At 36.3% G+C, this 16,896-nt stretch overlaps 1 protein-coding gene across 6 annotated transcripts in view; it reads left to right on the top strand.

Annotated features, from left to right (window-relative positions):
- Window positions 1-16,896, top strand: part of OXR1 (oxidation resistance 1) — a 276,422-nt gene that overhangs the window by 219,724 nt on the left and 39,802 nt on the right. For all 6 annotated transcript variants that reach the window (XM_017731281.1, XM_017731272.1, XM_017731278.1 and 3 more), the window contains 3 exons: window positions 3,135-3,281; window positions 11,118-11,302; window positions 13,667-14,445. In XM_017731281.1, the coding sequence (XP_017586770.1) occupies window positions 3,135-3,281; window positions 11,118-11,302; window positions 13,667-14,445 (1,111 nt within the window). The remainder of the gene's footprint in view (window positions 1-3,134; window positions 3,282-11,117; window positions 11,303-13,666; window positions 14,446-16,896) is intronic.

The following is a 16,896-nucleotide window of genomic DNA, read 5'->3' on the forward strand; positions in this document are numbered from 1 at the left end:
TCAAACATCTATTCCAGGACTCTGTGTGCTCAAAGTTTAGGAAGGTTTGAGACTTAAAGCATTTATTTATTTGCTTACGTGACTTGGTCCCAACAAGTTTAAATAGAAAGGTTTTGCTTTATTGCTGAACAGGTTCCCAAGCTGCATTACAAAGTCTATGATGGCCCTTCTACTGAAAATTACTGTTTGGTTTTGCTGTGATGCCTTTTCTCTGTCCTAGTGTGCCAGTTGTTATGTCTGCTGTCATTTGTACTGAATAATTTCTTTTATGTTTGTTGGCAAACTGGGGGTGGTGTAGCACAGTAAATAGACTCGCCTGCAAGAATACATTCTTGTATCATGTATCTTGTATCTATATCCGTCTCAGAAAGACCTGCCCATGTAACATAGCTGTGAGAAGTTACTCAAGGGAAAATACCAGGTTTACTATTAGAAATCCAGCTTTTCCTACAGATTCCATGCCAGAAAAATACCTTATTCTTGCTTTTGTCAAGTATTTTGTGTATCTGTTAGCGTATACTAGATAAAGAGACTTAATAGTGTAACCATACCTGTAATTTGTTTGAAAAATTTTTATTAACTGTATGTTCATAGCTCATTGCAAGTGTAGAAGAAACAAAGTAAATGCTTAAAGTTAAAAACCTCTTCTGCAAAAGATTTTTTTCATTTAGTGTAATCAATCCAGTGCTAACAACAATTGGAGTGTAAGATTTCATTTAACTGACACTTTATTATTACATAACTATATTGTGCATCTTGTTACATGTTGTGGATCATGACAAGTAGTTCTTAAATGCTTCAGGGAAAGTTAAATGAGCAATGGGAGCATATATAATAGTGTTTATTTTGTTTCTGAGGCCTTTCAAGGTACATCTAAGGAAGGAAGAAATATTTGTCAGAAAAAATCAAGGAACAGAAATAAGTTGTACTTGTCAGTGTGGACTGTGTGCATTTCGTTTTGTTTTCAGTCTCTCCAGCAACACAAAAGGTGCTCAACTTCTGTGTGAGCAGTTAAGGCTAGAGGGCTTTGTTCTTCACCATAGCACCTGTCTTTCGTGTTTTTCTTTTTGCTGATTGCTATCATTATGAAGGGGAGAAATACTAGTATACATTTTCTAATGTTCTCTTGATGTATGTCTTCTTTGACCGTCCTCCAATTTTGACTTCAGATTTGCAGTTTAAATTTAAGCATGTGTCAAGGTAAAGATGTGTTCCTCTGCTTATATAATGTAAAGCAGTTTTCTCTCTGCTCTGGTCATTTAAGTCAGTGATTTCTTGTTACAAATTTAATAAGACTAAAAAATATCTGAATGCCTGTTCAGTCAAAAATACACTGATGTGTTTTGTTCTTGTTTTTCTGTTTTATTGAACATTGGAGTAGCTTAACACAATCATGTGGCTAGATGCAAACTAGCATGTGGCAGATATAAGACCTGCATAACCTTGTTAAAGTTGGGGAGTTTTTGGTAGGCTTTTGTTTTTATGTTTTTGGGGGTTTTTTAAATTTTGCTATACTTAAGCTAAGATTTCAGTGTGTATTTCAATAATTTTGTTGCTATCAGTGTGTACGTAAGAACTATATCTTAGATTTTGAAGCTTTTCTGATGCTGCTGGGTTTTTGAAAGATTTCTTCATTCACCAGTCTTAGGCACATATTTGAGAAGATCCTATAAAGCTTAAATTCCACTTCAAAATAGTATGTAATGGCAAGGGCATCATCATTCAATTGGAAAGCCTACCATTGTGGTGGTGCATCCCTCCCACCCCTCCCTTTCCCAGGCCACACTGGGATCTGAGACTGTCATGTGGCAATGTGATGAGAAGTAGCTGGCTTATTCACAGTGGGCTTGGATATCAGCTGAGCACTTCCAGAGCCACTTGCTAAGCTGTGTCACAAGGGTGACCATGTAGTTTTCAGTAGGAAGGCATATGTAGAAGGAGAACTAATTTTCAGGAGGTTTGTTTCCTAATTATACCTTAATTAGCTTTTTCAGCAAAATTCAGTTCAGTGTTCTGTATATTGTTATGGTTTTTTGGTTGATCTGTAATGAAAGTTGAAAGAAGGCAAAGGCTAAAGTAGTGCCAGAGAGATGATGAACTGAAAGCAATTGTGCATAATGTTCCTGGATATGATTAAAGACATTTATCTGCAATTAGTACTACTGAATGAAAATGAACAGGAAAACAGAAAACCAAAGGGAACATGGGCATTCATGTTTTTTAAGAATAGTAATATTTTATTAGTAACTAAAAATAGCAGTTATGTATGAAATGGAAGTCTTTAGGTGTGGGTAAAGCTCCAAAGCAGGGTTTCTTTGCCTGTAAAATAGGCTTTGGTGGAGTCTGTCTACTGTTTGTTTATGTTTAATTTAAAGACAAATTTTTTTTTTTGCTGTCTGTCCTGTCCCCTGGTAGGGGTTCCATGTTCACTACTTAGTTGGATATACTGATAGACAGTGAGGTAGATTACTCTTTCTATTATCTTCCCAGGGAGGTCATGAAGGAAATCCTCTGAAAGTTAAATTCAGGCATGTGAATGACAAAGGTGGTTGGAAGCAGCCAGAGAGAATTTACCAAGGCTATGTCATACCTGACAAAACTGATGTCTTTCTGTGATGAGATGACAGGCTCAGCAGATGAGGGAAGAGCAATGCATGTTTCTTACTGTGACTAGAGCCAGGCCCTTAACACTGTCCCAAAGCAGCCTTGTTAAAATACTGGAAAAATGTGAACTGAATGGATAGAGTAGAACATGGGCCAGAAAATTGCCAGGATCATTGTGTTCAAACTTATTCAGCATTTGTGTATGTAACTTTTTAAAAATCTTTTGTAGAATCATAGAATAGCTTGGGTTGGAAGGAACCCTAAAGATCATCCAGTTCCACCCCCCCTGCCATAGGCAGAGACACCTTCCACTAGACCAGGTTACTCAGACTCCTATCCAGCCTGGCCTTGAACACTGTTTGTTGTGGTAGTGGTCAGTTTCAAATCCTTGAGGGTCCCTATTGGGGCAGTTCTTTTATAATCTGCCCGTCAGTGACCTGACTGGTCAAATTGCACAGCAGAAAATCTCCAGAAATGAATATTGAAGGAGGCAAGTTGCTAAGTTCTTCTTTGTTTATATTTCCTTTCAGGATTCAGATGGAGTCCAACAGAAGGAGTCTGCTGTTTCACCAGCATGTGTTCGTCCTTCAAGAGTGGTATCATCCACCTCCGAAGAGGAGGAGGCATTTACAGAGAAATTTCTAAAAATTAATTGCAAGTACATCACTAATGGCAAGGTACTGAAACATTCATGTTTTACTGTTACTGTATAGGATGTAATAATAAAGCACGTTTAAAGTATAAACATCTAGTAGACTTCAGTCAAGGATGACTAGATGAATCAACTCACATGCATATAAATCTGTAGTCTGTATAAATACACTAAAGTCTGTATAAATACACTTACTTTTTTACACACAGTTTCCTTTGGATTCTCCAGGCCACTTGTTCAGGACATGATGCAAGCAGTTGATAAGTGACAAACTTCCCCAATGCCAGACTGTTACATAATTCTTGTATGTTGAGGGCATGAGGTCTGTTTGTTCTGTATATTAGTATCTCTCATAAGTAATTTTCTTTACTTACAGTGGGGAAAAACATGCCTTAAACTATACTAGGAAATATGTTGTGTAGCTTTGCTTCCTTTTTTATTTTTCTTTTTAAAGCAGAACAGGGCAAGCAGAATAAACCTCTGGTTCTACAAACACGTTGTGTATTGTTCTCCATTTGGTGTGGTGTGGTATGGTAGAAACCTTGATTTTGTTTTTTTCCTTTGAAGCTGCTACAGTTCTCTCAATAGCATAATTACACAAAATGCTTCCAAGTTAGTGGCACTTAATTAACCTCTGTTCAGCTCATAGGTGCACAAGTCTTGAACAGACTTCTAGGGACTGAGTTAATGTTAAAACACTTTACCTCAGAATACTTCAGAAAAAATCAAAATGTATCGCTCCCCTACCTCACAGAAAAATTACTGTTAGACACTTAATCTATGAAAAATGCCTTTGCTCAAGCTGAATGAATGCAACAAAATTCAAAGTACTTGTAATACTTCTTCCTTTGTCTGAAGTTTGGGTATGTATACAGAAATACCACTGTTTCTGTGTTGTTCAGCAATAGGTTTGCAGATAAAGTACACTAATGATAAACGGATTAATAAGAATCTCCTAAAACTGCAATTTTTTTTGGCTGACAGGGAAAGGATTGCAGGTCCATGTGTGTCCAAGCTTGAAGCCTTTTGACAATACATGTGTATTGACAAAGGCTGTGTTAGAAGTTGGTGAGGCAAGTACTGGAACAGCTTTGTTTGTTACTTTGTTCTACTTTGCAGTTAATTTTCTTCACTCGTTACATTCTGTCTGTAGCCGACTTTTTTAGGCTGATGCTAGGCACCTCCTTACTGACCAGTTTTAAGTGCCGCTATGCAGAGGAATTGAGACCTGTGAGCCTTTGTTAGAACTTGGAGGTACTGGAAAAAATCTGGGGTTAAAATTTACAGCATATTATTTATGTGCTGTAATTTCCCCTCGGAATATTACAGGGAGTATTAACAGCATCTGTCTTTGACTTGCAGCATTACAGCCTATTTTCTAAGAGCTTCAGGGTGAATTCTGTTTCTAAAAGGTTGTATAACCTATTGCAGTATCTCTCCATACTTGGGGAGGTGGGTGGGAGAAAAATGAATACTGACTTGCTCAGATTTGAGTGCCAGATCTTGTAAGTTTAGCATGTAATTTAGTCTTTGTGCCACATATGGTAGGAATGTCCTCTTGAATGTTGTCTTGCCTCTCCTTGATACATTTTGTGATGATGCAGGATGATAAACTTTAAAAAGTTTTCTGGAGGAAGCTTAAAAGATTCATCCTCTGCTTCCTACTCTGGAAGTGATTTTTGAAGCTCATAGTTAACCATTCTTTAGGGCTTCAGCTGTGAAGTCTGTCATCACTGTGACTGCTGCTTGTAAACTGAAATGTAGTGAAAGCCTGTTTTTCAGTGTGTCTATGCAAAAGGGCTTTCCTTAAGGTAAGACTGTTTTATTTCTCACTTTTTAAGACTGTTTATTCTGTATGTGGTTGGAGTTGGGTTTAGTCACAACTGTGACTTCCTGGACAAGCACACATTTACATTAAGTGAAAAGGAGGACATTGACAAGGTTCAAAACTTATGCAAGAAAAAAAGAATAAAATAAATGTTACTTTCATGATAAAAGCTTCATAAATCATCAATTACAGTTTTTATTCAACCTTGTGTGTTCAAGAATGTAATGGAATTATTTATTTAGAGAACTTATCTTTGAAAACTTCTTGTTAGGAGTCCTTTCAAACTTTCTTAGAAGTGTTTTACTGAACTGCTTAATCTTAATGTGTGGACTCACCAGTGTGATAGGTTGGCTCTAAACCTCCATTTATAATGTTCATTTATAATGTTCATTTATATTGTTTAGATTTCCATCTCAGGTATTGCATGGGCGTTAGAGCTTCCATTTTGTGAAGTCTAAGGAATTTTAATGGTAAGAAGACAAAACTGATTCAGAACTGAATATCTGCATGTGCAGTTTAATCTGCTTTCAATATGTATGTTTTTACTTATCTGGATTAATATTTTCTGGACCAACTTTAAGAATCAAGGGGTCTATTTTTTTTAATAACCTAGACTGTCCACATGGTTTTCAGTAATAGTGTCATAGCATTTCTCTTTGAGGATCTTAAATCTGAACTTCACCTGAACAGAATTTTACTTCGTGTCTTTAAAATTTTTTACGTACAGGAAACTTGACTTCTGCAAGTGCTATTTTTTCCAGAACCAGAACTTCCTGTAACAGTATCATGTTGAACTACTTAGTAGCTACCGGCAGAGTCTAATTTGTATCTCTGTTTCATAGAGAGTATTTTTAGTATTTTTTCTCTCAACAACTTGTTAGTAAGTGGAGTCCAAGAGAAACAAGTGACTGGTTCTTTTGTGGAGGATGTCCTAAAAAACTATTTCCCAAGGTTCTGTATAAACAATCGAGCTGTTTATAGATGTTCATTTTTTTAAATTATTTTTTTCCCGAGGATTAGAAAATTAAGTGATTAGAGAAAACGTCAGTATGCCAGAGTCACGTTGATAGTGTGCATGCTATTGTCCAGTGTTTTTACTTGAGCTTGTGCTCTGATCTCTCTAACAACATTGTTAGTACAAGCAATTATTTTATACAAATTCAAATTTTCAAAATAGCTACAAGAAAGTCAAAGAGCTGTTTCTAAAATTTTAAGCGAGTATTTGATTTATATTAAAGGGGTCTGGGCTGAAGACCCAACATGACAGTATACAAAGGAGAAGCTGGGTTCATCTTCTTGTCTTAATACTGGTAGACAAGGGCATGAATTTGTTTTTCATAAGAAAGCCCCCATGATATTCTTCACTTTGAAGAATATATTCACACTGAAAATATTTTCAGTAGCTCAAGCAGGTCAGAGAGAGAGCTTTGGAACTTTCTACCTGCTCCAAAAACAAGGAACCAAGGAGATTATATATGGGGAGCAGACTAGGCTCTCAGTCATCTTTGGTGCTTGTAAGATAGCAGGGGAGATTAGTTTGTTGGTAGTAGCTTACCAAGAACACCATTAGACTCATTTCGGTTAGAAAACACCTTTTAAGATCAAGTTCAACCTTTCCCCTATCACCAGCTTACCAATTAGACCATGTCGCGAAGTGCCATGTCCAGTCACTTCTTGAACACCTCCAGGGATGGTGACTCTACCACCTCCCTGGGCAGCCCGTTCCAATGCTTAACAATCCTTTCTTTCTGTGAAGAAATTCTGCCTGATGCCCAGCCTAAACCTCCTCTGGCTCACCTTAAGGCCCTTTCCTCTTGTCCTGTCCTTGATCACCTGGGAGAAGAAGCCAATGCCCACCTGGCTACAACCTCTTCTCAGGTAGTTGTAGAGAGTAATCAGGTCCCCCCTGAGCTTCCTCTTCTCCAGGCTGAACAAGCCCAGCTCCCTCTGCTGCTGCTCATAGACTGTTCACCAGTTCAATTGGCCTTTTGTGGACTTGCTCCAGCACCTCAATGTCCTTCCTGAACTGAGGGACCCAGAACTGAACACAGGGTTTTACATGTGGCCTCACCAGTGCTGAGTACAGAGTGACAATCACTGCCCTGGTCCTGCCAGCAACATTATTGATACAGAGATGCTGTAGAGTTTTTTCTGGTGTCACTGTTGTTACCCATTCTGGGGTATTTTATGGGACATCTGTGACATCTGCTGCCATAGTGCACATATGTGTATGAGTAACCAGAAAAGTTGTTTTAGAACCTTAAATGAGTGCATGGTACCAAAGTGCTCAGGAGTCCATCATTGTGTATTCTGACAATAGTTCTAGAGTTACGTATTTTAGGAATAATAACACAGAAATCTGTCTGATCCATAATGACAAGCCAACAAGGAAATGAAGTATCAGGTATTTCCTTTAAAGAGTAGATGCAATTTTTATCTTGACTTAATGCAAGGCTGTGGTGTTAGCTCTCAAAGGCTGGAGCTGCTGCAGTTTCCATCGCTCAGGGAAGATCAGCATAATGTAATGAGCAGCTCTTAACCAGCTGGCTAAAGGGTTGTATGCTCCTACTTGTATGTTTTGTTCTGATGTTATCCTTTTTTCCTCACAGAATCAATAGCACTTGGTTTCTGTCTGTGCTAGAAACAACATCTATTGAGTAATAGGTTTAAAGGAAGCTTTTGCTTCTGCAAACAAGTTAGAAGATAGTGAAGAGAGAAGGTATTTGTCTTGTAAGAATCACGGAAATTGTAAGAGAAAGTGTTAGAAACATTGGCATGTCTGAAAAAGAGTAATTAAAATTTGCAGCCAAACAAAATGTTTCTTTATCTGGCTCTTACCTGTGTATTACTTAGCTGTCTGGGTTAACATTCAGTGATCCTTGGAGGTAATAATGAAAAATGGCAGAAATGCTAATGGTAATGAGTGTATTAATTAATATAATTAAGAATTTAATTTATATTAATTTGGAGCAACAGTTCTTCTCTAGAAAAGTATCCTGAAGTGTTCAGGTAGTAACTGTGGACCATGTCTAGTAACTTGAGGCAGAAGTATTGCATTATGTTTTTCAAATAGATAAGAATAAAATAGGTCATCTCTTGTTAATGTGCTATAAATCCATTGTTTTCAAGATACCTCTATAATCTTTCAGTTCCTTATAGCAATTGCAAGTGAAGTGTTTGATCAGCTGCTTGGTCAAATACAGATAAAAGACTGATAGTTCTGAGTGTTTAATTCTCAATTTCTATTGCTGTAGTAAATTTTACATGGAAATACACTTTCCAATTCATTTTCATGTTGAATGTCTACCTATTGGTGTTGAGGGTTTCTTTTAAGGCCGAGATAAAAGCCTGTATTATTTCTAGCTGTATCTTTGTTTGAGGCTGCAGAGGTAGGCTTTAGGATGTTCCATATGTGCTAAGGCCATATCAATGTACAGGTTTGGGATTCTTTGCCGTTGGATAGATCATTGTCAGCCTTCTCTAGGAACTTTCCATTTACAATAAAAAGTCTCTTAAACTTGCTTCTCTTATGTAGTGAGTAGCCTTGCACACACACAGACTTTTGTCTTTGATATGGTGGTGTTTTCTTAAGATACTAACAAGCTTGGCCTCTGAGGTTTGGGAGGAGTAAGTTGGTATTTTCTGTACTGCTAAAACTTGAGTCTGAAGCAAGACAACTGAAATGAGTGGTTGATGTGCAAGTGGTTCTTCATAGATGTTATTCTGATGATGTGACTCTAGTATTCAGATAAGCAATGTCAAACATAGGAAGCTTTTTTTCTTTAATCAATTTTGGCCTGTACTGTCAGCTGAAGGAGTCTTGTCTGTGCTCTTGAAAGCAAGTTGTAAAGCACTGGAGTTTGTTGACACAAATGATATGTCAGTTGGGACAGCACACCCCTTGACAGAAAAATATCATCTCTTTATTGTGTCAAAGGCTTTAGCACTTTTTGTGTACTTAATTTATCAAGGAAGGTTCATGAAATAGCGAACAAATGAAGACAGTATTACTCTGGAAATGAAGAACTCTAATGAACTCCATTACTGGTTTTTTCTGCTGAGTAATACATAATTTTGGAAGCTGGTGTTAAACACTTAAATCCTTCAGATAGAGCAGTCATACAGCCTTACCATTTTCTCTTCAGCCTGACTGTTCTGAAGATCCACATGCAGTATATGGGCAGTGAAAGAATAGAGCAGAATACTTTCATTGGAAGGGTCCTATAATGATCATCTAATCCAACTGCCATCCAGACTATGACATTGTCCGAGTCAGATCTAGAGAGTATTAATAAAATTCCATTTTCATGACCATTAATGAAAGAGCTCAGGTGTAGAAAAGCTGCTGCTTTTTTGTTTTAATTATGCACTGAATTTACAGAAGTTATATATGTTTAAAGAGAAAAGCAGTCATTCTTCTGAGTAGATTCATTGACTTCTGCAGCCACATTGAATTTGTTTTCTAGACTACAGTAGATAAAACAAAATGTAGACTTCTCTTGACAGTTGTCCTCTTGGAGGTGCTTTTTGCACCTTGAAAGTCTATTTCCACAATACTGTGCTGGGAAAGAAAGGCTAGTGACAGTCTTTTTTCAGTACTTTAAACACCTTAGAGTTATGTAAATGTATTCTGCTGACTTCAAAGTCTTCAACATATGTGTTGCACTCTAAAAGATATATATAAAATCTGACTAAGCACTGAACAACTAAGAGACTCAAGTACAGATGCTTGAGCTGCTTTTGAGAGCTGTTTTCATTTTTCCCTAGTAGAGATAGCATTGGTCATTGTTGTAGACCTTAATACTAGGGGTTTTTTTGGTTTGGGTTTTTTTAACTTGCACTTTTCTGTTTACTGCTTGGCATCTTTGTTTTCCTACTGTGAAGGTCATCAACCATCACCTGGGAACAAATTTCTTGAGTTTGGAAGAACTGTAGCTGTGTTTTGTGCTGTGCTAATCTCTTCTTGAAACTGAAAACAATACACACTGTTTATAATAGTTGTGAATGTTTTATCAGTAAGATAAGTATTTAATTCCTTCAACAGCACATGAAGTGACCCTTTTCTGGTTCTTGCACAAAAGCTTTAAATGTCTGTCTGGATTTTTAAAGTCTTTAAGGAGCCAAGATCTGTAACTGAAGTATTCCTGTCATTCTACTTAAAGCTAGATTTTTTCCAGTTCATAATTTTAGCTTGATCTCTACTGTCCCAACACTTAAAGGAATTTTTGTAGCAGGCAATTTTTGTATGTTTGCATGTGGTTCTAAGTTTTTTGTTTAAAAAAATTTCAGCATATTGTAACTTAACTTTGTTTTTACAGCTGTATTGTATAAGAACCCTACAATTCATATGACTATTAACCTTAAAGTTTTTTGTAGTCAAAAGTTTAAACTGTACTTGTATTCATGTACTGCAGCAGTATCGTTGTGATTAAAACCATCCAAAGTTTCATCTTTAAAAATCTTAAGTATTTTTTATTCTAGTTTCATTCTGTAAATGTATTTGTCCAATCAGTCAACACGTCCATTAAGTTAGAAGGACTTGATACAGCCTCTCTGTTACTTCTGTGTAAAGAAAATTAGGATAAGTGACAGTTTTTGAAGGTCTCTTTAATTGAGTAGTAGAAAGTGAGAGAGAAGAGTTAAGAGTCAAGTTTTAGACAAAAATTGCTTTCAAACCTACCAGTTAAGCCCTGTGGTTATCTGGGAAGGATGTCTCCTTACCTCAAAGGAACTGTTGAGTGTATCCTTCAATGTGTAAGGGTTTCTCTTACTTGACTAAACGCAGTTATTGATTAGTTGTGAGGTATAAAGCTGTTTCCTTTTGGGAAAGCAGGTGGTATTAATTCACTTACCCAGAAAAAGTTACAGTTTCTTGTGTTTAGCAGTGACTTAGTAACATAACAGGTTGCTTAAATATAAATTAAAAGTTGCTTTATTTAAAATAAAATGGAAAACACCTTTTTCCTACTGAAAACTGAATAAGCTGGAATTTGAAGGAGGAAAAATTACCACTTCTTTTTCCTCTCATTTTAGGGTACCGTCAATGGTGTGCTGCTAGTGACGCCAAATAATATAATGTTTGATCCTCATAAAATGGATCCTCTGGTCCAAGAGAATGGCTGTGAAGAATATGGCATCATGTGTCCAATGGAAGAAGTGATGTCAGCTGCTCTGTACAAGGAAATTGTGGACAGCAAAATTAAGGAGTCATTAAGCATGTAAGACATAACAGTATTTATAAAGCTTTGGGTAAATTTGAACTGTAGCCATATTGTTGACCATACAAAATCAGCAAACCAGCATTTTCCTTCTTTTTTTGTTAGGAAAGGATATCAAAAATTGGCTTGGAAAAATCCTATAAAAAGCTTGCTTTAGTTCTCACACCCTATATATGATACAGGACAAATTGTCTTCTATATACATGGATTCTAATTTCCTCCAGTAGTTTCTTATAAAGATCAGTGTATAGGAAGAGGTACCACACTGTTTCCTCTGCCACTTCCCTACTATGGAAACAGTAATAGATGTATTCAATAATTTGACTGGCATACACAATAAGAAAGTGCAGCTTTGACAGTCTTAGGTGTAAATTTTTATTGTTTAGCATTTTTCACTTGCTTCTCAAACTTCTTGTTCTAACAGATGATTTAGACTAATTTAAGATTTGTATATATTTTCATAGGACTAGGAGTATATTTTTTTTCCTTTTTGGCTGGGGGAGGGACTGTATATTCACCTGTAGATATAGCCTTTTTTGGAATAAAGAATGAATTTTGATTGGTGAGCTCTATTCAGTGGTGTTTTGTGCAGCAGGCATTTAAAATCAACTTTAAAGGGCATTCTGAGCAATCTTTTTTCTGTTCTCTCTGTTGCCTATTTTTTATACTGTCATCAGAAAAACATAAATTCTCTTGAAAACCAAAAAGGATAACAAAAAAATCATGCCACCTTTACCTGTCACAGCTCATAAAGCACAAAAATTTGCAGACTGCCTTGACTGTCTAGCTGCAGGGAAGTGGGCTTCTTTAACCAAGAGAGTGTAAAGCTGTTTACTTGATATGTAACTCTATACCATACTTAAAATAGTTGCATTTTTTAAGATGCTCAATAACTCTTAAAAATACCCTCTTACATTTAATATAGGTAGTACCCTAAGTACATATTTCTTGATAATCTTAACTATCTGGACACTCAGAAGTATTAACTTGCCTTGTACTATTTTTAAGCTCAGTTTTGACATAAACCTGGGAGTGACCTGTTATCTTGCCATGGTCTTGTTTGCTGCCTGTTCACATGTGTCTATTGAAAGGGCAACTGAAGTATATGTTGCTACAGCAGTACTTCTGGGGTTTTTGATGTAGAGTGATGATGCCTTCAGCATGATTGCTTTCTGGAAGTTTTATTTTCCAGACTGAGTTTTAAAAAGTTGCTCACAGTTCCTACTTCAATTGATATACAGTGGAAGGAATTAGATGGCTCTTTTTAACTTACTTGCTTGAATCAGAATAGTGCAGTTTCAAAACAAGTATTTTTCTATAATGTTTAGTTTGTTAATGACTTAATATTGGCAAATTTATCTTCCATGCTGTTGATTTTTGTGCTCCTGTAGCACATGCATTTTCTTTTTTGTTTATAATATGAATGCATATGGAATGAAGATGTCTGCTGATAAAAGGTCACACTCTGCATTCAGAGGCCTGTATGTCCAATTTGATTTATCTTTCTTGTCAGCTTTATAAACTAGTAGAAGGAACACTTGTTACTAGCATTTTCTTCAGTCCCTGCAACTTTTGTGCCTTAGCTAAATATGAGGCATATTTGTAAATTTGGGGGGAAACAAAAATCAAATTTTTTTAAGTCTGTAAACAGAAGTCCTGACAGCTTCAGCTAGATCTGAGAAAACCCATGTGTCTTCAGGTATTTGACACTTAAATCATGTTTTCTCACTGTTTTTTCCCCTACATATTCTGCTGTTATAGTTAACCTTCTTTGACTCTCCAAATTTTGCCAACTGTCAAAGCTGCTTAAACTTGAGAAAGCAGTTTTATTTTCTGTATTCAGACTGTTGATATGAAAAATGGTCATAAACCTAATGGAATCTTTGATTCTTAAAACTACAATTTCATGTTGTATGGTTTCTATATATAAGCCACAATCTATGCTGAAACTGGACAAAAAATGTCTGATCACATACAGGTGTTTTATGGATTTCATGAACCTTACGTTGTGCTTGTGTAAGAGCACCTATTATGAGCATAATCCTGAAGAATTAAGGAAGTGGCCTGGTCTAATAGATAATAAATTCTAAAGCCTAATCCACATGCTTTGTAAGCAAAATTACTCCATCAGCAAAAGCTTAATACAAGTTTCATGTTAACAGTCCCAGGTGTGTCATGCTGGCAAAAAGATCAACTGTGTTTACTGTTACAGTATCACATTTTATGCTTGTTTATTACTAATGCTTTGGATTAAGTTGGTTTTTAGGGTGTTCATTTGTTTTAGAGCTTAAACAAAACATAGTGAAGAAAAGAGCTTGATATTAGAGGTACCTGTTATAACAACATTCCTATTTTGCTCAACAGAGATGTAGAGCAGCTGTCAGTAAGGGAACTTGGCCATTCCAAGAAAGCTGCAAAGAGCAATACAGATGACATGGATTCCAGGGTTCGGGACACGGGCAATGACAGTGCTAGTACTGCCCCAAGAAGCACAGAGGAGTCTCTTTCAGAAGATGTGTTCACAGAATCAGAACTCTCTCCAATACGTGAGGAACTTGTTTCCTCAGATGAGCTTCGGCAAGATAAATCTTCTGGAGCGTCATCGGAATCTGTCCAAACAATAAACCACACTAGTGCTGAATGTTTAACAGTCATTTCAGACTCAAATGAAGCTGCCAGTGACTTAAAGCCCAGTGCCGAAATGGTTGTAGGTGTTAAACAGCTTGGTACCCACTTAAGTTCAGAAAGTGCTAAAATGTCTGTAAAGGGGCGACAAGAACCTGGTGAAAACACTGCAGATGTCCTCCAGCAGTCTTTGCAAAGATCACAGGGTAGTGAGGAGCACAGCAAAGAGACAGAAGTGGGCAAGGATCAGGGTTCCTCGTTAGGAAAAAAAGCAGATAATGAGATGGAAGAGGAATGTCCAGCTTGTGAAGATACCACAGACTCTCAAAAGAAAGAGACATCTAGCAAAGGAAAAGTAGTGGGAGAGCAAAGTCAAGACTCAGAAGTTGAAGAACTCCGCAAGCTCTGGAAGACGCACACTATGCAACAAACAAAACAACAAAGAGAAAACATGCACCAGGATTCACAAAAAGAAATCAGTCAGAAAACTGTATCTGCAGGAGATGGGCGGTCAGAAGGTGAGTCATTGGGTATTTGTGGATACAGTGTTGACCTTTGGATTTACAATGTGTCACCCTTCAGTTTAATGGTGCGGTTTTTTCATTCTGTCCAACATACTTCTCGATATGCTGGTTATATTTCTTGTTGGCTTGAAGATATGCCAAAGTTAAACTTTACATAAACTAGTGGAGACAATATTGCATAGGAAACTGAGAACATGGATAACTTTGTAATTCTTCCTCATTGGAATTATATTTATGGTCATATTAAATCACAGTATCTTTGTAGGAGAGATTTAAACCTGTAAAATCAGATGGGTGCTGCATTGGTCACTGTACAGCTCACAGTTGAAAAGGTTCTTTGGCAATCAGTTAGCTGTTGCTTAAATTTTGATTCCAGTGTACATGTGTGTGAAGGAATTTTAGGGAATTAATTTGATGTTATAGCATGTCTGCCTTATGATTAAGGTTTATGGTGTGAGCAGCAAACACTAGAGTCTTAACATTTTTTGATGTTTTCAGAATGCATCTTGTCATACTTTCATGCTGATTAGAACAAGGCTAAGCATCCAAAAAGCTTTGTTCATGACAAATAAGAGCTAGATGCTAAGAAACTAGTGCTATGGATACAGGGAACAGCTAGGTTTTATTTCTTGTGTACCTTTATTCTTCTGCAAAGATCAGGGCCTGGGATTATTAGTTGGGAGTTACCCTTAAAGTTTGTCCAAGTTTTTATCATATAGAAGTATGCTGTGCCTTTAAACAGCTTAAATATGCTTTTGTATGAATTTGATTTTGCTTTCTAAAAAATTCCTAAGTTGCTTTCTGATGTCTTCCCATCTTACTAATGGAGATAACTGTTTTAATTGTGCAATATTTGGGAAACTAGAAAAAAAATCTATTGGTGTGTGACAGGCATTAAAGATAAGTGAAGTGCATTTGAAGGTTAAATTCTTTATGTTAATTATTAAAGTTGAAATTATATCAAATAGAGGTACATTCTTTGGTTAACAGAAGTTCGTCTACACTTCAAAATCTGATATAGTAGTTTTTGCTTGATTTTTTTGTTGTTGTTGGTTGGGGTTTTTTCCTTCTTTTAAGGAAATAAATGAATTTTGAAATTTGAAGCAGGTGAATAGTTGCATCATTCTGTGATAAGTTTTACTTTTTTGCCCTAAATATTAGAAGTAGTCCTCCGGCAAATACGTTAGCTAGCAGTAGTTGCTGGTTGTGACTTTAAAAAAATTCAGGTACTAAGTGTTTTGAAACAATTGCTGCTTTTCTTTCAAATGGCTATTTGTAACTCAGTTGCATTAAATGCTTTAGTTTTGGTTTTCTGTAAGATTGTATCATTGAATGACTTCAGGTTTCTTATGTGCTATGTATATTTGCAGAGTAAATACATATATATATATATATAACGAAAAAAGCGTCTGCATACAGTCCTACAGAAGAGTGCTGGCTAGAAACCTGATACTCACATAGTGCTACTGCCTCACTCAAGGTTGATGGGGTAAAATAAAACAAACAAACAAAAAAACCAAAAACAAACAAAAACAAAAAAAAAACCAAACCAAAAAGCACAAGATCCTTTTTGGAGATTTGCACTAATTTAGTCCAACTTCAGTACAAATTACTACATGTTTGTTATTCTTGCATGTTGTATTATCAGAATGCAAATGAACGAGTAAATTATGAATTAATATTTCTCAACCTAGATAGATATGGTGAACCTTCTACACGATTAAACAGATTAAAGCACGATTAAACAGAACCAAGGTAAAAGCATAGATCTGCTGTATAACTCCTGAAAACCATCAGACCTATTAACAATAGGTCACTAAAAACACCAGGTCATTTAAAATTTGAAATGTAGTAAACACTTTCAAGCATCCTTTCTCAAAATAAAACTCTGAAGTAGTCATACTATGAGTTTTTGATCATTAACTAACCTAGATAGTCTTTTTGTCTCTCTTATTTATATAGCAGGAATTTAGTTGAATTTTTTCTCTCTTGTGATAGTTTTGAGAATTTAGGTTTTGGGAGCTACTGTTTTTTGATTGCTGCAGAGGTCAGATGTTTCTGAGTTTGGAATGATCTGAATGTTTTTTCTGAATGTTGAGCAGGTGATGCAATACAAGTTGATAACTCTGAGCAGACTAGAATAGCTAAAAAGGTCTTGCTTGTATCTATTTTAAATTTTTTTATTGCCCAAGCCTCTATTATACTCCTCTGTTTTTACAGACACTTATGTTAACCACTGGACTGAAACAAAGCTAGATGTGGTTGATACTTTGGAGAAATTGTAATGGTCTATAATTTTGTATGTGTATAAACAAGCTAAAATAGCATTAATGATCGCACGTCTGTTTGCTGCTTAGCTAGCTGAATATTGGCAGAGATTGAAAGGAAAAACAAGAAGCATGAGACACACAGTAGCCATTGCTGAAATCTTTTCTCATTAATTCT

The sequence above is a fragment of the Corvus brachyrhynchos genome, unplaced genomic scaffold (genome assembly GCF_000691975.1).
Source record: "Corvus brachyrhynchos isolate BGI_N302 unplaced genomic scaffold, ASM69197v1 scaffold710, whole genome shotgun sequence".
NCBI lineage: Eukaryota > Metazoa > Chordata > Aves > Passeriformes > Corvidae > Corvus > Corvus brachyrhynchos.